At 34.0% G+C, this 20,407-nt stretch overlaps 3 protein-coding genes across 4 annotated transcripts in view; 2 read left to right on the plus strand and 1 right to left on the minus strand.

Annotated features, from left to right (window-relative positions):
• LOC144545561 (F-box/FBD/LRR-repeat protein At1g16930-like) overlaps nt 1–20,407 on the plus strand; it is a 70,847-nt gene that overhangs the window by 529 nt on the left and 49,911 nt on the right. Inside the window, exon 2 of the mRNA XM_078294135.1 lies at nt 1,269–1,284. The gene's annotated coding sequence lies outside the window, so the exon portion shown is untranslated. The remainder of the gene's footprint in view (nt 1–1,268; nt 1,285–20,407) is intronic.
• Nucleotides 1,208–20,407, plus strand: part of LOC144545560 (putative F-box/LRR-repeat protein At3g18150) — a 78,885-nt gene continuing 59,685 nt past the window's right edge. The window contains exons 1-2 of one of the 2 annotated variants that reach the window (XM_078294132.1): nt 1,208–2,242; nt 2,730–2,888. In XM_078294132.1, the coding sequence (XP_078150258.1) occupies nt 1,319–2,242; nt 2,730–2,888 (1,083 nt within the window). In that variant the 5' untranslated portion in view covers nt 1,208–1,318. The remainder of the gene's footprint in view (nt 2,243–2,729; nt 2,889–20,407) is intronic. The other variant, XM_078294133.1, reaches the window with a different exon arrangement.
• LOC144545969 (choline-phosphate cytidylyltransferase 2-like) lies at nt 18,105–20,120 on the minus strand. Its single transcript, XM_078294520.1, has 4 exons — nt 19,169–20,120; nt 18,634–18,729; nt 18,465–18,492; nt 18,105–18,365 (listed from the first exon to the last, which is right to left on the minus strand). Exons 1-4 carry the CDS (start codon nt 19,219–19,221, stop codon nt 18,261–18,263), a joined length of 282 nt encoding a protein of 93 aa, XP_078150646.1. The 5' UTR covers nt 19,222–20,120; the 3' UTR covers nt 18,105–18,260.

Below are 20,407 nucleotides of genomic sequence, written 5' to 3' on the forward strand. Positions count from 1 at the left end.
CTTATTTTCTGGAATAAAGTTTTTATTATTAGCTGGAATAGTATATTATACGAAGTATAATACCTGGAATTGGAATTTGCTTTATTTCAGCATTATTCCCAAAATCGACTCTTGACCTCCGTTTTGTTTTTCCCCAAACCCTGAAGCTCCGTCTATCTGTCACTCAAAAAATGTGGGAGAGTAAAAATCTGGCACGAATTAAAAGTCGATTGCTGAGTTTCCTCAAACCTAAAGCGCAAAATAGTGGCGCCTCCTAACTTCTCTCTCTCGATTAGCATTTAGCACCTTCTTTTGGGTAAGTTAATTACTTTTTGTGCGGATTGTTAAGCATCCGTTGTTTGGGTTTAAATTTCCGACTGTTGTCCCTTATTCAATTGGCCATATGATTTTTGTGCGTTGGTTGAATAAAAAATCAAAATCAATTTCATTGCTGTCAAGAGGAATTATAATATTGTACTGAAAGTTTCTCTTCTTTCTCATATTATAATTAGTAGGAAGAGTGAGTAGTGCAACTGATTTGTTATATGTATATATGAATTTGCGCTTTCTATAATAAATAAACAAATAAACTGAAATTAAGTAATGGTGAAGCACCAGATCAGTCAACCAAGCATCAGTGTATTCAATTGCTTACTGGCATGAGGGCTAAGTGTATTAGGGCTGCTTGCTAGTTCTTTTCAAAACTATGTTAGGGTTCCTGTTTTTGTGATTATGTGATTACTGGTTTCAAGAATATGTTAGGGTTGCTGATTTTTAAAAATCACTATGTTGTTAATGTGATAATGAAGAAAATAGTGCACTTTTGTGATTTTTAGATTACTGGTTTGCAATCTCAGATTATGGATCTTGTTTAATTTACTTGATTACGAATTCAGGCATGAGGGAACCTTAGTTGAGCATGCTGTTGCAATTACTGGTAAATGGGAAATTAGCTTTTCCTTGATTGATGCATATTCTAAAGAAAGAGCTGTGTTGAAAAAAAGCAGATTTTTCCCTACAACGCTAAGCAATTACAACATGTTGTTTTCAGTTAAATTGTGATAGATTTGAGCTGGTACGATTATTCACTGTCGATGCTATTATTGTTAGATTATTTTTTGTCGTCTATTTAATATTACAAATTACTAGTCTTCGTAATTGCAAGTATAGACTACTATTTCTACTAGCCAAAATAGGGTACTAGGGCTGGTACTTTTTAGTTCAGATCTGGTTCCTCCTATTCCATAGATTCTAATTCATGACTTGGGGGAACTCTTATTGTAAAACAGGAATCCTGCACAAAAGGTGCTTCACAAAATTCTTCTTTGAACGCTGAAAGATGAACAAAGTTGAGGTTGACAGTACAAGTAGATTGCCTGATGAGGTATTGACCCATATCCTCTCGTTTCTGACCACGAAAGAGGCTGTGCAGACCTGCGTTTTGTCCAAAAGATGGATAAACATATGGGCTGTTGTACCGATCCTAGACATCAACCATTATGGATTTGAGAAAGTAGGGGTTCATGATTGCAGTGCAGCGTATGATGGTTGCAGTGGAGGCTGTAAAAATGCATTGATAATGTCTGTGGTTAGGTTTGAGCGGTTGATGACTGGTTTTTTGGACAACCGAGCGCCAACAAACTTGGAAAGGTTTTGCTGTGCGCGTCATATTCATAATTTTGAACATGATGCCTCTGTTGGATGGATTGACCGTGTAGCTCTTCTGATGCCACTGGATATTGATATCTTGATTACCGGTGGTACTGATAATTCATTAGATTTGCCTGATTTAGTTTTCTCCTGTACAAGCTTACAATATCTTAATATTGCTCTCTACACCAGAGTGAAAACCATCATTAGGCCGGTATCAATAAATTTACCTTCTCTGAAATTTCTAGAGCTGACTTGGGTAGAGCTCCCTGACGATTTTGCTCAAAAGTTTTTCATTGGCTGCCCCTCTCTTGAAAGGTTGAAACTATGTAGTTGTGATTTGTATTTCTCAGACATTTCCTCTGAAGTGTTAAAAGAGTTGACTTTGATCAATTGTACTCTATATGAGCAAATGCAAATTTCTTGCCCTCATCTTATATCTTTGTGCATGACGATTAATCTCAAAAGGGATGGCATTTCATTGAAGAACATGTCATGTCTTGTAAATGTTAACATCACATTATTTGGTGATGATGTGCCGAATCTCAATCTTTTGGGTGGTCTTTCAAATGCTGCAAAATTAGTTCTTCATATTGGGACTCCTGTGTTGAAGGTATACTTTTTTCTCAGTCCTATAAAATAACTACAAAACTTTCCTCATTTGTTGGGTTCACAAAAATGTTCATTAATATAATTGTTTCTTTTTTTCATAACATAAGCTCATTCCTTGTAGCCTGACCTTTTCTCTTGTGTCAATAAAATGTGTAGACATGAGTTCAAAGTATCGTAATGTCATGTATTATTGAAGTTTCCACATGATCATTAACTTCTAACTGCTTGCAATTGATTTCCTTTTATATACAGATTCTACTTGTTCTTTTTCATACTAATTTAATCTTTTTGTTTGAATTGTCGACACCAAAATAAACCCACAGAAAGCAGTAATCTTCATTTGTGTACGTTTGTGGCTTTGTATATGTGAAAGTTGCATTTCTTGATGCAAGCTTGATCAGTTTACTTTTTTATGTGTTACATGTTCAGAATACAATGTTAGTAATTTCCTGCAAAAATCACGTTACTTGCTCATTTTTTTAATGAAGGAACAATTGGAGAAGGATATACCTAACTGCAGAATATTCAACAACTTGAAGAAACTTGTCGTGGGTGGAAAATGCGATATGTTTTATGACTTTCACCTGATAGCTTTTTTGCTCAAGCATTCTCCTAATTTGAAAGAGCTTGAATTGTTGCCTATTGAGGTAATCTCACTCTCACCCCCTCCCTTCCTCTCTAATTAATTAAGACTCTATTTAAATCTACTATTTAGTAAAGTTAATGTAGGGATAGGATTATGTACTAACATTTTGGTACAAATGAATAGCAATTAGGTTTTTGTTCAATATAATGAATGATAATTAGTAGTGCTTGATTTCAGTACAGATTTTAGTTCTACACTTGTACATTCAAGTTCCAGTTTTTTGCTTCGTACAAATGAATAACAATTGAATTTTTGTTCAATGTATTGAATAATAATAAGTAATGTGATATTTCAGTACTATACTTTTACCGTCAGGTTCAATTTATTCTTGTTCTTCTTCTTTTTCTTGTTCTTTTTTCTCAAAACGAGCAGTCTGGTTTTAATTGATTTTCCTTAAATACTATTATTATTCTATGGTTATTTGGGGCTTATGAATGAATTGAGGCCTAAAAGAGGCTAATTCCTTCAAGTACCAGATTGCTCAAGTTAAATGGCAGTCTATGCAAACACTGCTACTGTTAATAGTTTTGAGTTGACAAAGCTACCAATTGTTTGAATATGCTGATTAAATCTCATGTTAACTTGTGATTTTCTTACCATTCTAGCAGAGCCAAGGTCAAATACAAGAGCCCAGACAAGATGTTTTTTTCCACTATGAGTATCTGGAGACGGTGAAAATCGGTCATGAGTATGGGCGTAAATTGTCTAGCATGCTGATCAATGCTATGATCAAGAATTTGGGTAGATATGTAAAGAAAATAGGGAATATGATCATAGCTTAGTATGTTATTATCTTAATTAGCTTATCAAACATCCCTCGTAATACGTGGCAAGTTTTGTTTGGGTTTGGGTTTCTTTTTATATGTTGAAGTTAGTATTGTTAACTTATTTTGAGACCCGATTTGTGTCTTTGGTGTATTGAACCCTAGGGGTTGTCATTTTCTGCCATTGTATTGCTGATGGCAGCGGTATGCTATTGTGGATCGGAGCTGATCGATCAAAATTGTTAATTAAATCTGGAGTTTTTGTTTTGCATAGTATGCAGATATCTGTAATGGCACATGCATCTGCTGCCATAAATGGAGTTACATGTATAATGCTATTTTCTTCCTCTTTTGTATGGTTGTATTTTAGAAGGTGTGTGTAACTATTAATTATGTCTGAACTCTGCAGTTGATTCAGTGTTTCTATGGTAAATTTGGTAATCATGGTTATGTTGTGCGCTCGATTATGTCTCAACTCCGCCTGTGTAGTTTCTACATAGCCTATTCCAAGCTAGGAAAAAGGAGAGTGGTTTGTAATGTTAATGAAAGAGAAACTATAAAAGATAAATCAAAATAAAAGATATGGGTTTGAATTAATAGTCTACACAGCCTATACCACAGACTGTCACAATGCTTCATCACGGCTGGCATCGGAATCATCAATCCAGAATTTCATCAATATTAATGTCTAGAACCGGCACTGCAGCGCATGTCTTTCTCCATCATTTCAACAAAATGCACATTTGAACCGCCTCCTTCATGCTAATACATGAGAAGATATGGGTCAAAACCTCATCAGACAAGGTACTGAGATCAGGTCATCTTCTACATTCTACTTTCTACCACAATCTGTTTGTCTTCTTCGTTTTTCAGAGTTCAAAGAAGCATTTCCTCAAATACCTTGTATGCGGGATTCCCGTGTTACAATACGAGTTGAAAAGAGTCACGAATTTTGAATCCATGGATCGCTAAACCCCTAAAATTTTGAATCCATGGAATTTTATGATATTACAAATATTTTAGCAATAATAAAATAACTGCGATGCAAATGGAAGCTTGAACCAGTCATTAATTAAACGCTAATTAGGATAATTAGAACAACTTTGATGGAATTGATGAGAAGTAAAATGGAAGAGACGAGAAAAGAGATCAATTTGAATAAGTTGGTGTCTCATTCTCATAATTTTCAGCTTATTTTATGACAACGAAAGAGAACAAGTCACCAAGTGGTTTAAAAACAAAAATTGTCTCCAATCAAAACAACACTGTCTTCTCCATTTAATTATTTTCATTTCTCTGCCGCTTGGTCCCGCATCGTCAGTGTATTTAGATAGCGCCGATGCCGAATGGTCACCAACCCGTTCTTCTCACTCGTTAATTCTGTAGTTGATTGTGCAGCTCGTTCCTGACATATAGTAAGTTAGTAGGCTATTTGCCTGAAGTCTAAATAAAAATGATATTATACTTTAAAAGTCTAAATAAAAATGATATAAGAGCAATCTGCAACAACAGATTCGAATTTCAAAAATCATCTAGATTGAAATAATTTTCTGAATTCTTTTTCGTATTTATATCATCTTTATGAAATCAAAAACCACATCTGTATCCACTAGAAAAATATCCGTATTGTATTGATATCCATATCAACCAAATATAGGTTAAATTTATTTAAATTCTGTCAATAAAAAAAAATCGGCCTTCTTTCAGCAAAAAATCTTAGTTCCCTTTTTCACTTTACTTTGTTTTCCATTCTCGCCACTGCATGCGCTCCAGCGAAGGGGCAGACCCAGCATGTAACAGGAGGTTAGCTATCCCTCCTGAATTTTGAGTTTTAGTGGTAATCTATTGGTATTTATCGACTTTGTCCTCTCTGAAATTTTTTTATCCCCTCTAGATGTTTAATTTAGTATTCGGGTTAAATTTAATTTTAAAATTAAAATAAATTTCTTAAATTATGATTGATAATTAGAATTATAAGTTAAAGTATCATAAATTACAAGTCAGAATATTGACAAAATATAAGCCAAATTATTGTTTATTTGTCTAATGGATTTAAATCCTATTAGCTATTTAAACCCGAGATGAAAATCCTAAATTTGCCCTGCTACAATGCTCATTTCCCTTTCCCTCGGAAACCCCGGCTCGCCCCCTCTTCCCTTTTGGCAGTGCGCTTCTTATTTATTTTTTTCCAATTTTCAATGTTTCTTTATAAATATCTCCAATTTCCTCCTCTGCATTACTCTACCAATACGACCTGTCCTCCTAACCAAATTGATAGCAGGTTAGCAGCGGAGAACTTGTGGAAATAGTATTAATAAAAATTTCAGCTATCTGTCATTGGATATATTGGAACTAATTAGAAGTATTATAATGTGATGAATGTACATGAAAACCTTCTTTGAATTTGCCCAAGATTTCTATAATTCATTTATTTCTCTCTCAGGTGTAGCTTACTTTGACTTTGGCACATTCCAGGTAACACCCCTTTCTTTCTTTTGTTATATATATGATAATATGAAATGAGAAATAACAAGTACGAAAACTGAAAATGTATATGTTTAAAACTAGAAAGTTCACATTCATTCTGCAAAAAAGTGTTTGATTAACATTAAATTGTCTACAAACCAACTTTTTTATTCACAGTTTTTATCTTCAAATCCGCAACATACAATACAATTCCAATGCGTAATATTGGAAGAATATTTATAGCATTATACATGCAACTCCGTCAATGGCAGCAGATGCGCCACTATTGATATCAACATACCATGCAAAACAAATAAATTAAATATATGATTGACAATTTTCATCAGTCGGCTCCAATTAATATTTTATCAGTCAGCGCTGATCAATAATGGCAGAAAATACCAATACTTTAGGGTTCAATGCACCAAAAACACAAAGCGGGTCTCAAAATAAGTTAAAAAAATACCAACTTCAACATTAAAAAATAAAAACAAATCCATACCCCAGGTATTATCAGAGATGTTTGACAAACTAATTAAGATAATAACATACTATGTCATTATCAAATTCCCTATTTTCTTTACATATGAACCCAAAGTCTTGATCATAGCATTGATCTGCTTGCTAGATAATTTACGCCCATATTCATTACCAATTTTAACTGTCTCAAGATACTCATACAAAACATCTCTTGAATCATCTTCTCTGTGCTCTTGTATTTGATCTCGACTCTGTTAGAATGATATGAAAATCATAAGTTTGCTAACGTGATATCAGCATGTTCAAACAATTGGTAGCTTCGTCAACTCAAACTATTACTGGACTTGTCTTATATGGTAGCAGAGTATTTATATAGACTAGCATTTAACCTGAGCAGTCTGGTGCAAGAAGGAATTAGCTTCATTTATAAGCTTCAATTAACTCATAAGCCTTAAATAACCACAAGATGATAAAAATACTTATGAAATGTGAGTAAATCATATCCCTACATTAACTTTACTAAATGGTAGACTTAATTAACAGCCTTAATTAATTAGAGAGGGAGGGTGCGAGCGAGAGTGAGATTACCTCATTGAACAACAAATGAAGCTCTTTTAAATTAGGAGAATGCTTGAGCAAACAAGCTATCATGTAAAAGTCATAGCTCATATTCCATTTTCCTACTACGATAAGTTTCTTCAAGTTGTTGAAATTTCCGCAGTTAGGTATATCCTTCTCCAATTGTTCCTTCATTTAAAAAAACAAGGAAGGAATGTGATGTTTTCAAAGAATCACCGACATTGTATTCCGAGCATGTAACATATTAAAAATGAAAACTGATAGGGTTGCATCAAACAATGCAACTTTCACGTATAGAAATCCATACACCTACGCAAATGATGATTACTACAATTTGTGGGTTCATTTTTGGATTGTTAGTTCTATCAAAAAGCTTGATTTAGTATGAAAAAGATCAAGAAGTAGAATCTGTATACGAAAGAAAATCAATTGCTGGCAGTAAGAAGTAAATGATCATGTCGAACTAAACTTGCAAACTTCGCTAACAAACATCAAAAAAGGTACCCCAGCCAGAACTATAACCCTAGATCCATGACATTACGATACTTTGAATTCATGTGTACACATTTTATTGACACAAAAAAAAAAGTCAGGCAACAAATTAAGAATGTGCTTATGTTATGCAAGAAAGAAACAATTCCGTGAACTCAACAAATAAAGAAAATGTTTTTATTTGTAGGACTGACAAAAAGTATACCTTGAACTTAGGAGGCAAATTCAAATGAAGCTCTAAATTTGTAGCATTTGAAATACCACAAAAAAGGTTCAGATTCGGTACATAATCAACATGATACCCATATAATCTGATGTCAACATTTACAAGAGATGACATGTTCTTCAATGAAATGCCACCACTTTTGAGATTAATTCTCAAGATCAAAGATACAAGATTAGGACAAGAAATTTGCATTTGCTCATATGGATAACAACCGTCCCAGTTAAGCTCTTTTAGCACTTCAGAGGAAATGCTTGAGAATTTGGATTCACAACCACATAGTATCAGCTTTTCAAGAGACGGACACCCATTGACAAGCTTTTCTGCAAAATCATCAGGGAGCTCTACCCAATATAGCTCTAGAAATTTTAGAGAAGGTAAATTTATTGATACCGGTCTAATGATGTTATTACTCAATTGGACGGTGTCGAGACTCATTGAAAGATGCTGTAGGCTTGCACAGGAGAAAATTAAATCAGGTACATCTACTTCACAAAAGTTTCCTTCAATGTCAATATGGATCTCCCGTGGCATTAGACGCGCCACATGATCAAGCCATTCCATAGAGACAATAGCTTCACTCCCATGAATTTCACGCGAGTAATGAACTATATCCAAGTTTGTTGATTCCCGATTGTCCAAAACACCATGCACAAACCGCTCAAACCTAGCCCCAGATTTTCTCCCTTCATCACCATCCAGATCATCCATCAAGAATTCATAGGAATTGAAATTCAGAATTGGTACGGTAGCCCAAATCTTTCTCCATTTTTTCGACAAAACAGACGTGTAAACGGCCTCTTTTGTGCTCAGAAACGAAAGGATATGGGTCAAAACCTCATGAGGCAAGCTACTGATCCGGTCATGTTCTACAATCTCCATGCAAACATCTGGCATGCAGAATTCCTTCATTACAATGTAGACAGGAATAGGAGGACACTCATATGAACACGTATTACAATAGGATTCCACCGAGTCGTGAATTAGCTAGAAATCCATGGAATAGGGGGAACCAGATCTAAACTAAAAGGAACAATATTCTTCAGATGCCTTTCTTATATAATTATCAAAATAATACAATGGCTCCGCCGCCCCAGTACCCTATTTTTGGCTACGTAAATATTTATCCATGCATACTTGAGCAATTCCCAAGACTAATTTGTAATGAAAAAGTAACTAAAAAAGGTGAAACTAAATATAGCAATAATAGCACCAGCAGTAAATAATTATACCAGCTCAACTTGTTGCTAGCCCGCTACCAATTTGGTTGGGAGGAGAAGTATTGGTAGAAAAACGAGGGAAGTAAATAAGAACTTAAATGCCCGATCCGGATCATTGTTTTACTTTGATTTAATTTCTCTCTCAATTTACACTTTAATTATATTCGGAAAATTATGTACACACATAAATGATTTGAAAGTTGAATTGAAAATGAGAAACATATTATTTCAATTAAGTTTCCTATTTTTAACAAGCAAAATAGACATTGATTCCCAACATTAGCTTGGATTTATTCCCTATTTTTAAGAAATTTTTCCAGATTTTTTTTCCCTATTTTATTATTCCATGTATCAATTTTAATAATTTATAATTATTAAAATAGTAATTGGTTAATTCCTTCTGAAGAAAAAGGAGAAACTTGGATTTATACCCTATTTTTGAAAAATATTTTTAGATACCTTTTTTCTATTTTAGTATAGTTACATATATTTTCTCGATTTAACCTCATAGCTCAGTATGCAGCCATGTGGTTATTTCTACAAAGTCAGGCAACATGAAATGTATTTCTTTTACAAAACACTTTTGTGTGGCCCACAACGGCATGCTATTCAGAAAAAAAAAATGTATACCTCTCAACTCAGGACTGTTTAAAAAAGAAAGCACATGTATATCAAAAGAAAGAAACTCATATGCTCCGCTCAAAAGGATGAGCCACACCCCTCTTGAGAAATTAAATGAACAGACATTGAAGTTGCATATGTTTCAAATTATAATGTTCACATTAATTTATTGTCTGCGAATCATTTTTTTATTCACATTCATTGTAAGCAAACCAGTTTTTTATTCAGTATTTACCAGAAAACCCACAACTTACAATACTGCGCTGATTGTTCGATCAAAATATATTTCGGTTCTTATAGTTTTTTTTAAAAAAATAATCATGTTGGGTTCATAAAAGTCTTTTTTCTAAGTATAGTTTATAGAAAAAATTCCTCGTAGAAAGTAGGCTCCAAACTTAAACTTTCAATATATTTTGATCGAACAAATCCACAAATTTCATATATTTGCATTGGATATCAGAAGATCCATCACTTACATATCATAAAATAATCCTGAAATTCGAGATTCACCAACGAAAAATACTCAGCATAACCGAGTGGCATTTTACAAATTATACTTCTGTTTAGAGAGCTTATAAAAATAGACTAAATTGCAACTGCTAGTTGTAGTAACATTATATAAATTAGAAAATGTATTCAACTGCTGCTATCTTGATGAAAGCGATACTGATACTATCAGGATCGGTTTTTTATTTTTTAAAGAACCGATCCAAATAGTAACTATTAGGATCGGTTGTTTATTATAACCGATCTTAATAGCAGTTATCTGGATCGGTTTTTCTTAACGAACCGATCCTAATAGTTATATTCTGGATCGGTTTTTCTCATATCTAGGGAGAGAAAGAGAGAGAGAGATGAAAATGAGGAAGAGGCGGAGAGAAAGAGAGAGAGACACGGAGGAGAGGGAGAGACGGAGACACAGAGAGAGAGACAAAGAGTACTGAGGATTTGAGAGGGAGATACGGAGACAGAGAGAGAGACGCTAAGTTGAAAATGAGAGGCGCGAAATGAAAATAAGAAAACCCTAAGCAGGTTATATAGGGAGTTATCATTAGGATCGGTTGTTTATAAAAAACCGATCCTGATACTTTGAAAAAAAAAGTATCAGGATCGGTTTTTTATAAAAAACTGATCCTGATACTATTAGGATCGGTTTTTTATAAAAAACCGATCCTGATACTATTTTTTTTCAAAGTTGGTTCTGCAAAAAAAAAAAGAGTATTAGGATCAATTTTTTATAAAAAACCGATCCTAATAGTATCAGGATCGGTTTTTTATAAAAAACCGATCCTGATAATTTATATAAGAAAAATCATTGAGGTAAACCCCACTCATATTGATGGTCTATCAACTATCAAACGGCTACCATTTATTTTATTTTCTGTTTGGTAATGCATGTACACGGATAAATATTAAGAAAAATGTGAAATATAAAAATTATTTATTTGTGTTTGTATGGCCAAATCAACTCTACTATGATCAATTTTGTACAATTTTATTATTATTAATGGCATCAAATTGTTAAATGGAATGCAGACCGTTCATTTCTGCATGATCATCCAACGGTGGGTCTGTAATTAAATGACATGTAATAATTTTTAAAATTATCAAGATATAACATGGAACATTAATAACGTAAAAGTGCCGAAGGCCCGACAACTGTAAGTTTTGATCCAACGTAAACTATTTACGGCCGTGCGATGTTGCTATATTGTTTTGCTTTGATGAACTAGTAAACGAATCCCGAATTGTATCAAATTTTATAATGGTGAAATTAATGTGACATTCTTTCATTTTAACGGTTCCGATCGACCAAATGCTGATGTTCGTATTCGTTCCTTCACAACCCCACACAACAAGGGTTCAAGTCCTATATATATTATTATATGGCACAAGTCATTGATGCATCATGCATGATTGTATAAAAAAATTCAATAGTCAAAATGACTTCAAAATGAAATATCAATGTCAAATAATTAATTATATTATCACATAAATTTTAATAATATAAATTACATTAATTTTCATAAAAAAAAATTTATAATTGAACCATATGCCATATACAACAGCCACATATATATTCTATTAATCATCACACTAATTACATATAAAACAAATGCCTAATTACATATACTTCTCATTATTAAAATTACAAACATAAATATTGAAAAATATTGAAAAAAAACTAATTATAAAATGAAATTTGCTATCTCAATTTTGAAGCTGTCACTGTGCCAATTTACTTTTAATCCGAACAGACTAAATTGCAACTGCTGCTATCTTGATGAAGGCGATACTGATACTATCAGGATCGGTTTTTTATTTTTTAAAGAACCGATCCAAATAGTAACTATTAGGATCGGTTGTTTATTATAACCGATCTTAATAGCAGTTATCTGGATCGGTTTTTCTTAACGAACCGATCCTAATAGTTATATTCTGGATCGGTTTTTCTCATATCTAGGGAGAGAAAGAGAGAAAGAGAGAGAGAGATGAAAATGAGGAAGAGGCGGAGAGAAAGAGAGAGAGACACGGAGGAGAGGGAGAGACGGAGACACAGAGAGAGAGACAAAGAGTACTGAGGATTTGAGAGGGAGATACGGAGACAGAGAGAGAGACGCTAAGTTGAAAATGAGAGGCGCGAAATGAAAATAAGAAAACCCTAAGCAGGTTATATAGGGAGTTATCATTAGGATCGGTTGTTTATAAAAAACCGATCCTGATACTTTGAAAAAAAAAGTATCAGGATCGGTTTTTTATAAAAAACCGATCCTGATACTATTTTTTTTCAAAGTTGGTTCTGCAAAAAAAAAAAGAGTATTAGGATCAATTTTTTATAAAAAACCGATCCTAATAGTATTAGGATCGGATTTTATAAAAAACTGATCCTGATAGTTCACAAATTAGGATCGGTTGACTAAAAAACCCGATATAATTAGTTTTTAGGATCGGTTTTGTTCAGAAAACCGATCCAGATAGGTATTAGTATCGGTTGTTTCATATAGCCGATCCAGATAGGCCGATCTTGATTCATGTTTTTCCACTAGTGACATCTAATGAATTACCAATACTACTGATGATGAAGATATCAATCAAATGTGGCATAAGAAGTGCTACACGGTCAAGCCATCCAATAGAGGCATTAGGTTCAAAACTATAAAATTGACGCATGCAACAAACTCTATCCAAGTTTGTTGGCGCTCGGTTGTCCAAAAAACCAGTCATGAACCGCTCAAACCTACCCACAGACATTCTCAACTGCTCTGACCTAGCCACAGCAATTCTCTGTTCTTCATCACTGCAATTATCCTTTGAACTCCAATCATCAATCAGAAAATCATTATCGTTGATGTTCAGACTTGGCACAGCAACCCATGTGTTTTTCCATCTTTTCGACAAAACACAGGTCTGTACGGCCTCTTTTGTGCTCAGAAAGGAGAGGATATGAGTCAATAACTCATCTGGCATGCTACTGATCCAGTCATGTTCTAAATTCCCTCTGTTATCATGACTCCTGGTCTTCTTCATATTTCAACATTCGATGCAGGACTTCTGCATTACAATAAAAATAGCACGCAATCATGAATTAGAATTCATTTGTAACAAGAAATAGGACAACCACGTCTTAACTAGGAACACCTCTTATAAGCCAACCGTAATAAGTCCAGTACCCCATTTTGGCCAGAACAAATGGTAGTCAATAGTTAGACCAATTGCCAAAACAGATTTGAAATAACAAGTATTTCAGTTCAAAAGTCAGGTCTTTTGTATCAGTTATAAATACTAATGCAAAAGGTGCATTTTCTTAGAGTACAATAACATGGGAGAAAGGTCTTCCTTGTGAGAACACAAATTGTTTATCACGAGCTTGAAATCTTCCTTGCGAGAACACCTAAAACCAAAACTGGAGTTTTCTATCTAAGGTTTTAGAGTGACACGTGGACTTGAAAAATAAAAATAAAATAAAACAGAACTCGAGAACAATAAAACTGGTAAATGGCTAAACTGTTGTAATTTTGACCCAACAATAATACTCAAATTTCTCAACAAGACCATTGAAATTTCTATTCCAATCTAAATAAAACCCAAGCACAATAAAATTGACCAATGTACACAACTTTAACTCATAGAAGGAAATATCGGTCGATACTGATTCGGATCGGCCAATACGTATCGGTATCAGCCGGGACCGATTCGATACTGGTCCGATACTAGCGGATTTTATGTTTTTCATCTAATTTCTGTCATTATGGTCCCATTCTGCTCATTATTCGTTTGAAAACTTGAACCCGTGATTGATTAAATAGAGTATAAACCATAGTAGGCAATATCGGCCGATACCGATCCGGATCGGCCGATACGTATCGGTATCGGCCGAGTCCGATCCGATACCGAGCCGATACTGATGGATTTTCTGTTTTTGGTCCGATTTATGCTGTTTTGGTCCGATTTATGCTGAATCCGATCCTTTATTCCGGTTTAATGACATAATCCAAGACGACACTGAAGTTATGAGCGGTTTAAAAAATATTATTGAAAGATTACAACCTAATATCGTATTGCAGATAAAGGCTGAAAGAGAGGTAAAATTTTATATTGTATTTGTTGTACATTATTTTAAATTTTAATTGTTGTTCACTTGTACATTATTCAAAATTTTATATTTTTAATATTTATTTATTATGGATTGAATAAAATTTGTTTATTAATGAACTAACAAGACGTCAAAATGTTAGTTCTTATGATGAGATGTCGAGTACATCAGGGTTTAGTGGGGGGTATAATCAGCCACCATATGCATATAGATATGAAGATGTTAACAATCCTTCATTTGGATCTACAATGTCTTCTTTTTTTAGTTCCGGACAACAATATCCCCATTTTTATTATAATACAGACGGCGATGAAGTGATCCAGCCAGCACGACATAGTTTCTGGCAGTAAAAGAATATGTTTATAGTTTTAATGCTTGTATTATATTGTATTAGTGGATTATTTGATTGTAATCATTATCTAAACATAAATTATTGAAAAATTAATTTTTATCATTTTTTTCCTATTTTTTTAGTGTAAAACAAGCTTCTGGCAAAAAAGTCCGATTTTCCGATCCGAATCGGCCGATACCGGCCGATACGCCGATCCCAGATCGGTATCGGCCGGGGCCGATCCCGATCCCGATACCGATATTTCCTACTATGGTATAAACTATGCACATGTTGAAAACTCATCACATTCATTGATTAAATAGAGTCTACAATGTCTTCTTTTTTTAGTTCCGAACAACAATATTCTCGTTTTTATCATAACGGAGACGACGATAAAGTGATCCAGCCAACACGACATAGTTTCTGGTAGTGAAAGAATATGTTTATAGTTTTAATGCTTGTATTATATTGTATTAGAGGATTATTTGATTGTAATCATTTTTCTAAACATAAATTATTGACAAAATATTTTTGATCAATTTTTTTTTCTATTTTTTTAGTGTAAAACAAGTTTCTGGCCAAAAAGTCTGATTTTCCAATTCGAATCGGCTGATACCGGCCGATACACCGATCCTGATACCGATATTTCCTTCTATGCTTTAACTTGTAAAAACCTAAAACAGCGTGCCAATTTCCATGAGCACTTATGCTGATAAGGGCATGCAATGGAAATTAATTAGAAGCGAAATAGTTAGTAGTATCTAGCCTGGGAAGGTGATATTTGCCTGAAGGAAGCTTTTTGCTGACGCCAGATATATAAACCTCTTCACAACAATGTCTTCGGTGCTAACGATTCGACGGGTATAAAAGGAGAAGAGGAAATCGGCGAGAGATGAGGGTTTTAGGAGGGGAAGGGACGCATTTGGGTTTTCTGAGGAGAAAGCTCTACTATTAAATGAGTGAGTCTGCTTTGAGATTCGTGCCACATTAAAACAGACGATTCAGATCTCATTTGTAACGCAACAGTAGGTGTGTATTACAGAACAATGTGCTATCTTTTTAAGAAAAAAAATCAAAATCAGTCATCTGATCAATATCTTAATATTCTATTCTATCATAGGTTTATCGTGATGTTATCGTGTATTGTTCTGTGTTGTGCCATGTAATATTCCATGAAGTGTCAAGACGTCATACTGAATTACTGATTCGTGTGATATGTCATTTCATGTGTTTTAGTGACAAAAAGAATCACAACATGTGAAACGGTCCGTCACGCAACATGTGTCATGACAAACCCTCCCATGTTGTGCCCCGCTCCGTGATGAAACACTTAACAACATGTATTTTTTTTTTTCACTAGCCTGTTCGGCAACAAAAAATTTTAGTGCATGGATATTTTTAAAAATGAGAATTTCAATTTATGAATACCAAAATCATTTAATCCATGAAATTTTTTAAAATATAGGTGTTCGGCAAATGCATATAAAATTTGGTAGGATGTTATTTTTCTTTTTCTTTTATTGCATAGAAGATGTAATACTAAAATTAAACTTTATTAAAAATGTATTGAAACTAGTCACTAATTATGATCAGTATAATTGTACATTATGTTGCTAGTTAAATCTATTAAAATTATCATAAAATTAGCTTAATTTATTAAATTAAGTATGACTAGTTTAATTATTCTTTTTTAATTAATTTCTTATATTATTATTATGTTGTTTTTTTAATTAATTTTAATCTTGTGCTTGTTTAAATTGTGTTTGTTTAATTATGTTTGTTTAGTAAAATATCAACATCACATATAGATTTCATATATATATTATATAGATATCACGTATCATATATCACATACACTAGTACAAAAAACCCCTTCACCGACGGTTGAAATACCCCTACACCGACTGTTATAGCGACGTCAGTAAAGCCGGCGCCAGTGAAGGATACCTTTTACCGACGCTTGAAAAAGAGTCAGTGTTGTGCTCAACACTGACGCTTAAAAAAGCGTCGGTGTTGGTGTTCAACAGTGACGCTTTTTTAAGCGTCGGTGTTGAACACTAACACTGACGCTTTTTTAAGCGTCAGTGTTGATGTTCAACAGTGACGGTTAAAAAAGCGTCAGTGTTGAACACCAACATCGACACTTTTTTAAGCGTCAGTGTTGTGCTCAACACTGACGCTTGAAAAAGAGTCGGTGTTGATGTTAAAAATGTCAGTATATATATATTAAAAACAGTCGTTATTAGCTTTATAACCGTCAGTGTTGATATAAAAATTTCAGCATGGTTCTGTTTATATTTGGGCTAGCCATATATTACTATTTAACATTTATTGATGTTAAACAAAGTATCATACAAATAATTTAGACAACATAATATATTCATTCATCAAAAAACACAACATAATAGATTCATTCACCAAAAAAAACCAAGCACACCTAACCTACATATCATTCTTAATCCCACCTAAGATAAAACAATATGGTACTGTATGTTATCTCAAAAAACTAAATGGTCCTCCACCAAAATTGAAGACAGAGAGAACCTGCAACTGTTTCTCTGCACATGCTCTATAGTTCAAGATGTCATCAATGTCACATTCTTTTCTCGCAGTGCATACCTATACAAGTATTTAATTAGTCAGAATAAAAGAAATGACAAGGACTATCTTGCATAATCTCAGACTGACAGAGCATTTGCTTATGAATTTTATCTTCAAAAACAGTGATTTTCACAATTAAAAGCTCTCTGTCATATCTAAAATGATGTAAATAAATTAAAAGGGACTTGTTAGCATAACAACCAGACTTACAACATGTGTACCAGTCAATGTCAGGTGTTGTACCAGTCAAAAGAACAAATGAACCAAGTGAGGCACTCAACTGGTACAAGAGATGCACAAAATGACCAGCATCAGAAAACTGAATAGAACAATCAGCTACAGGGACCAAATGACAAAATCAAGGATACAGTCAAATAAAGGACTTCAAAACACACAATTAGACCAAAAAATTTATATTTTTAGAATTTTCTAAGTATTTATTAAGCATTTTTAATTTTCTCATTCTCAAAATACAAAAACTACTTAATTACCAAATCTGCCCGTCTTTCAAGCACTGTTAAGTGCTGTTCTGCATTTCTAAAAATTCTAAAAATTGGCAAAACCACTTAAATAAAGTATGTGCAGTTATCAAATAAAGTACCTCGTCTCCTGGGTTTCATATTCGGGTGAAGTCGCAAGGCTAAGTTTTTGTATGCCTTTATCTCTTACTGTGTTGCTGTTCTCTCTACCCCTAAAATATGTTAATAAAAATATCAATTAATTAGTAATTAATTCACCTAGAGTTATGATGCTATGTAAGTTCAACTGAATTTCAGCTAAAACAATTAAAAAAAATGCCCTTAAACTTTTTTAAAGCACTACAGGCCCTTAAACTTTTTTAAAGCACTAAAGGTACAAACTAAACGTACAGCCCTCAATTTTATCTACCCATTAAATAAAATTCATTTCACCATTAAGAAAGATAGAATCAAAGTTGATTATTTAACATGCCTTGACATAGCTGACACCTAAATCTTTTCTTGTATAACCACGTGCCAGATTTCACATTATATATTGATTGTAATCCTTTAAGATTCTCATTATGAGATCTGATGTGGAAACCCCATCTGTCCTTTTAGTTTCCATGAATTTACCAATCTTCTTCACCTGTAAGAGAAGCCAAATTTTATTATTGTTAATAAAACTTGAAAATCACAAGTCATTTATTCATTACAATAAAAGAAAAGAGAGAGAGAGAGAGCATACAAATTCATAGACATCATTTCCAGCACCACTTACATCAGCATATCAAAGGAGGGCAAAATGAGAAACATGAAGCAAGTTAAAAAGATTTGATATATAAAATTATTATCTAATAAGAGATGTCTTATTATCTAACAAAAAAATGATAGCTATTAATGGAACATAAACATACGGGAGTGCATCATGAGCAACATAACAAATTTTATGCTTGTCAATGATCTCCTTTGTGACAACCCATGAAGCATCAGGAATTACCTCATCAACCCACCTAAAAAAACAAAAAGAAGAGAATTTAAAAGCAAGAAAAGCCTTTGTATATAACTCGAAAGTAAACCTCAATTAAGCGTCGATTGTTGAACATAAGCCTCAAACAAGTAATTGTTATCAACCAGAATGCAAATCAACTTTCTTTGAAAAATCATGACCAGCAAAAGTGACTGATTCTGACAAAGGGTTTCATCAAGCACTAAGCACTGATTATAGAGCGGGATTTTGTTCAATTTTGTTTGTTAAAACAGGGTGACATTGCTAACAAAAAGAAAAACGACAAGAAGATAACATTCTTTTATTTGTATTCTTGAATGAATTTATTTAATAGAAGAAGCCTCTTATGCTTGTGCTTTATTAGAATGTTGCTTACTAATTTCTCAATATGACAGTACAATATGGAATAACAGTGAACAAAAAATCAGTAAAGAGAACCATACTCATGGTATATGACCAAGAGGTAAACACCTGAAACAAGAAAATGAATAATCATGACATTAGCTACCCTTAGCAGAATGCAAAAGTAAATAAAAAAATGAAATCTGCATCCAAAAATGAATAATCATGATTACAGTGACCAATTTTCTTAACAAAAAAATACATTGATTACAGTGGCCAATTTAGGTTGATTCCTTGAAAATTTGACAGATTTTTGGGTTGAACTAAAATCCAGCAAAACAAATTCAAAACTTGGCTCAAGTTGCTTGGAGCTCGTCATCATATATTTGGTTGAGTCAATATGAGATTTCGCGAGATATCCTCAGATTTCTCAAGTTAAGCCATTGACTTCTAAAAGACCCAAATATTCATTGGTCTAAGTTGCTAATTTAAGAAAGTTAATTGTAATTTACAATAGAAGTACATATTGCTCTAATTTACAATTACAAGTAAATTTAACATATTAGAGAGAGTGCATCAAACCAGTAGACAGACAGTAAGGCGGAGATAGAGGTTTGTGCTTGGTAGAGGTAGAGGTTTGTGCGGAGGTAGACAGACGAAAGGCGGAGGTAGAGGGTTGTGTTCGGATGCTTGATCCTCAGAGGGAGTCGGCAGGGGAGGGTTTGTGCTTGGATGCTCGGTGCTCAGAGAGAGATAGACATCAAGGCGGAGGCATGCTCGGAGGTGTGCTTGTGCAAGGCGTAGGTAGAGCTGTGCTCGCCGAACCTTCTCGTCAAAACTCTAGCTCAAAAATTGAAGTCGAAAAGTACAGCTAAAAGAACCCTAGGTTCGGAAGTGGAATCGGACCTAAAATTGATCAGTGTTGGTTCCCCTGTCGTCATCTCCGGCCAAAGAGAGGGAAGGCAGCGGAGAAGGGAGGAGGAAGTGGAATCAGACCCCCCCCAAAAAAAAAAGAACGGAGAGAAAGAAGAACAATAGAGAGAAAGGGGTAGGCTGGGCTCGGCGAGAGAAAGAGGGAAATGAAATTTAGAAGGGAAAAAGAAGTTCTTCGCGGCTAAAATCGAAACATTTAACCGGGAACGAAAATTTCAGCGGCATCTGCCAAAAAAAAATCACCGACGGTTTTTCCAGAAAACCGTCAGTGTTGGTGTTCAACACTGACGGTTTTTAAAGCGTCAGTGTTGGTACTCAACACTGACGCTTTAAAAACCGTCAGTGTTTGTGTTCAACACTGACGGTTTTTTAAAAACCGTCAGTGTTGGTGTATGAACACTGATGAT

Source organism: Carex rostrata, chromosome 28 (genome assembly GCF_964058835.1).
Source record: "Carex rostrata chromosome 28, lpCarRost1.2, whole genome shotgun sequence".
Taxonomy (NCBI): Eukaryota; Viridiplantae; Streptophyta; class Magnoliopsida; order Poales; family Cyperaceae; genus Carex; species Carex rostrata.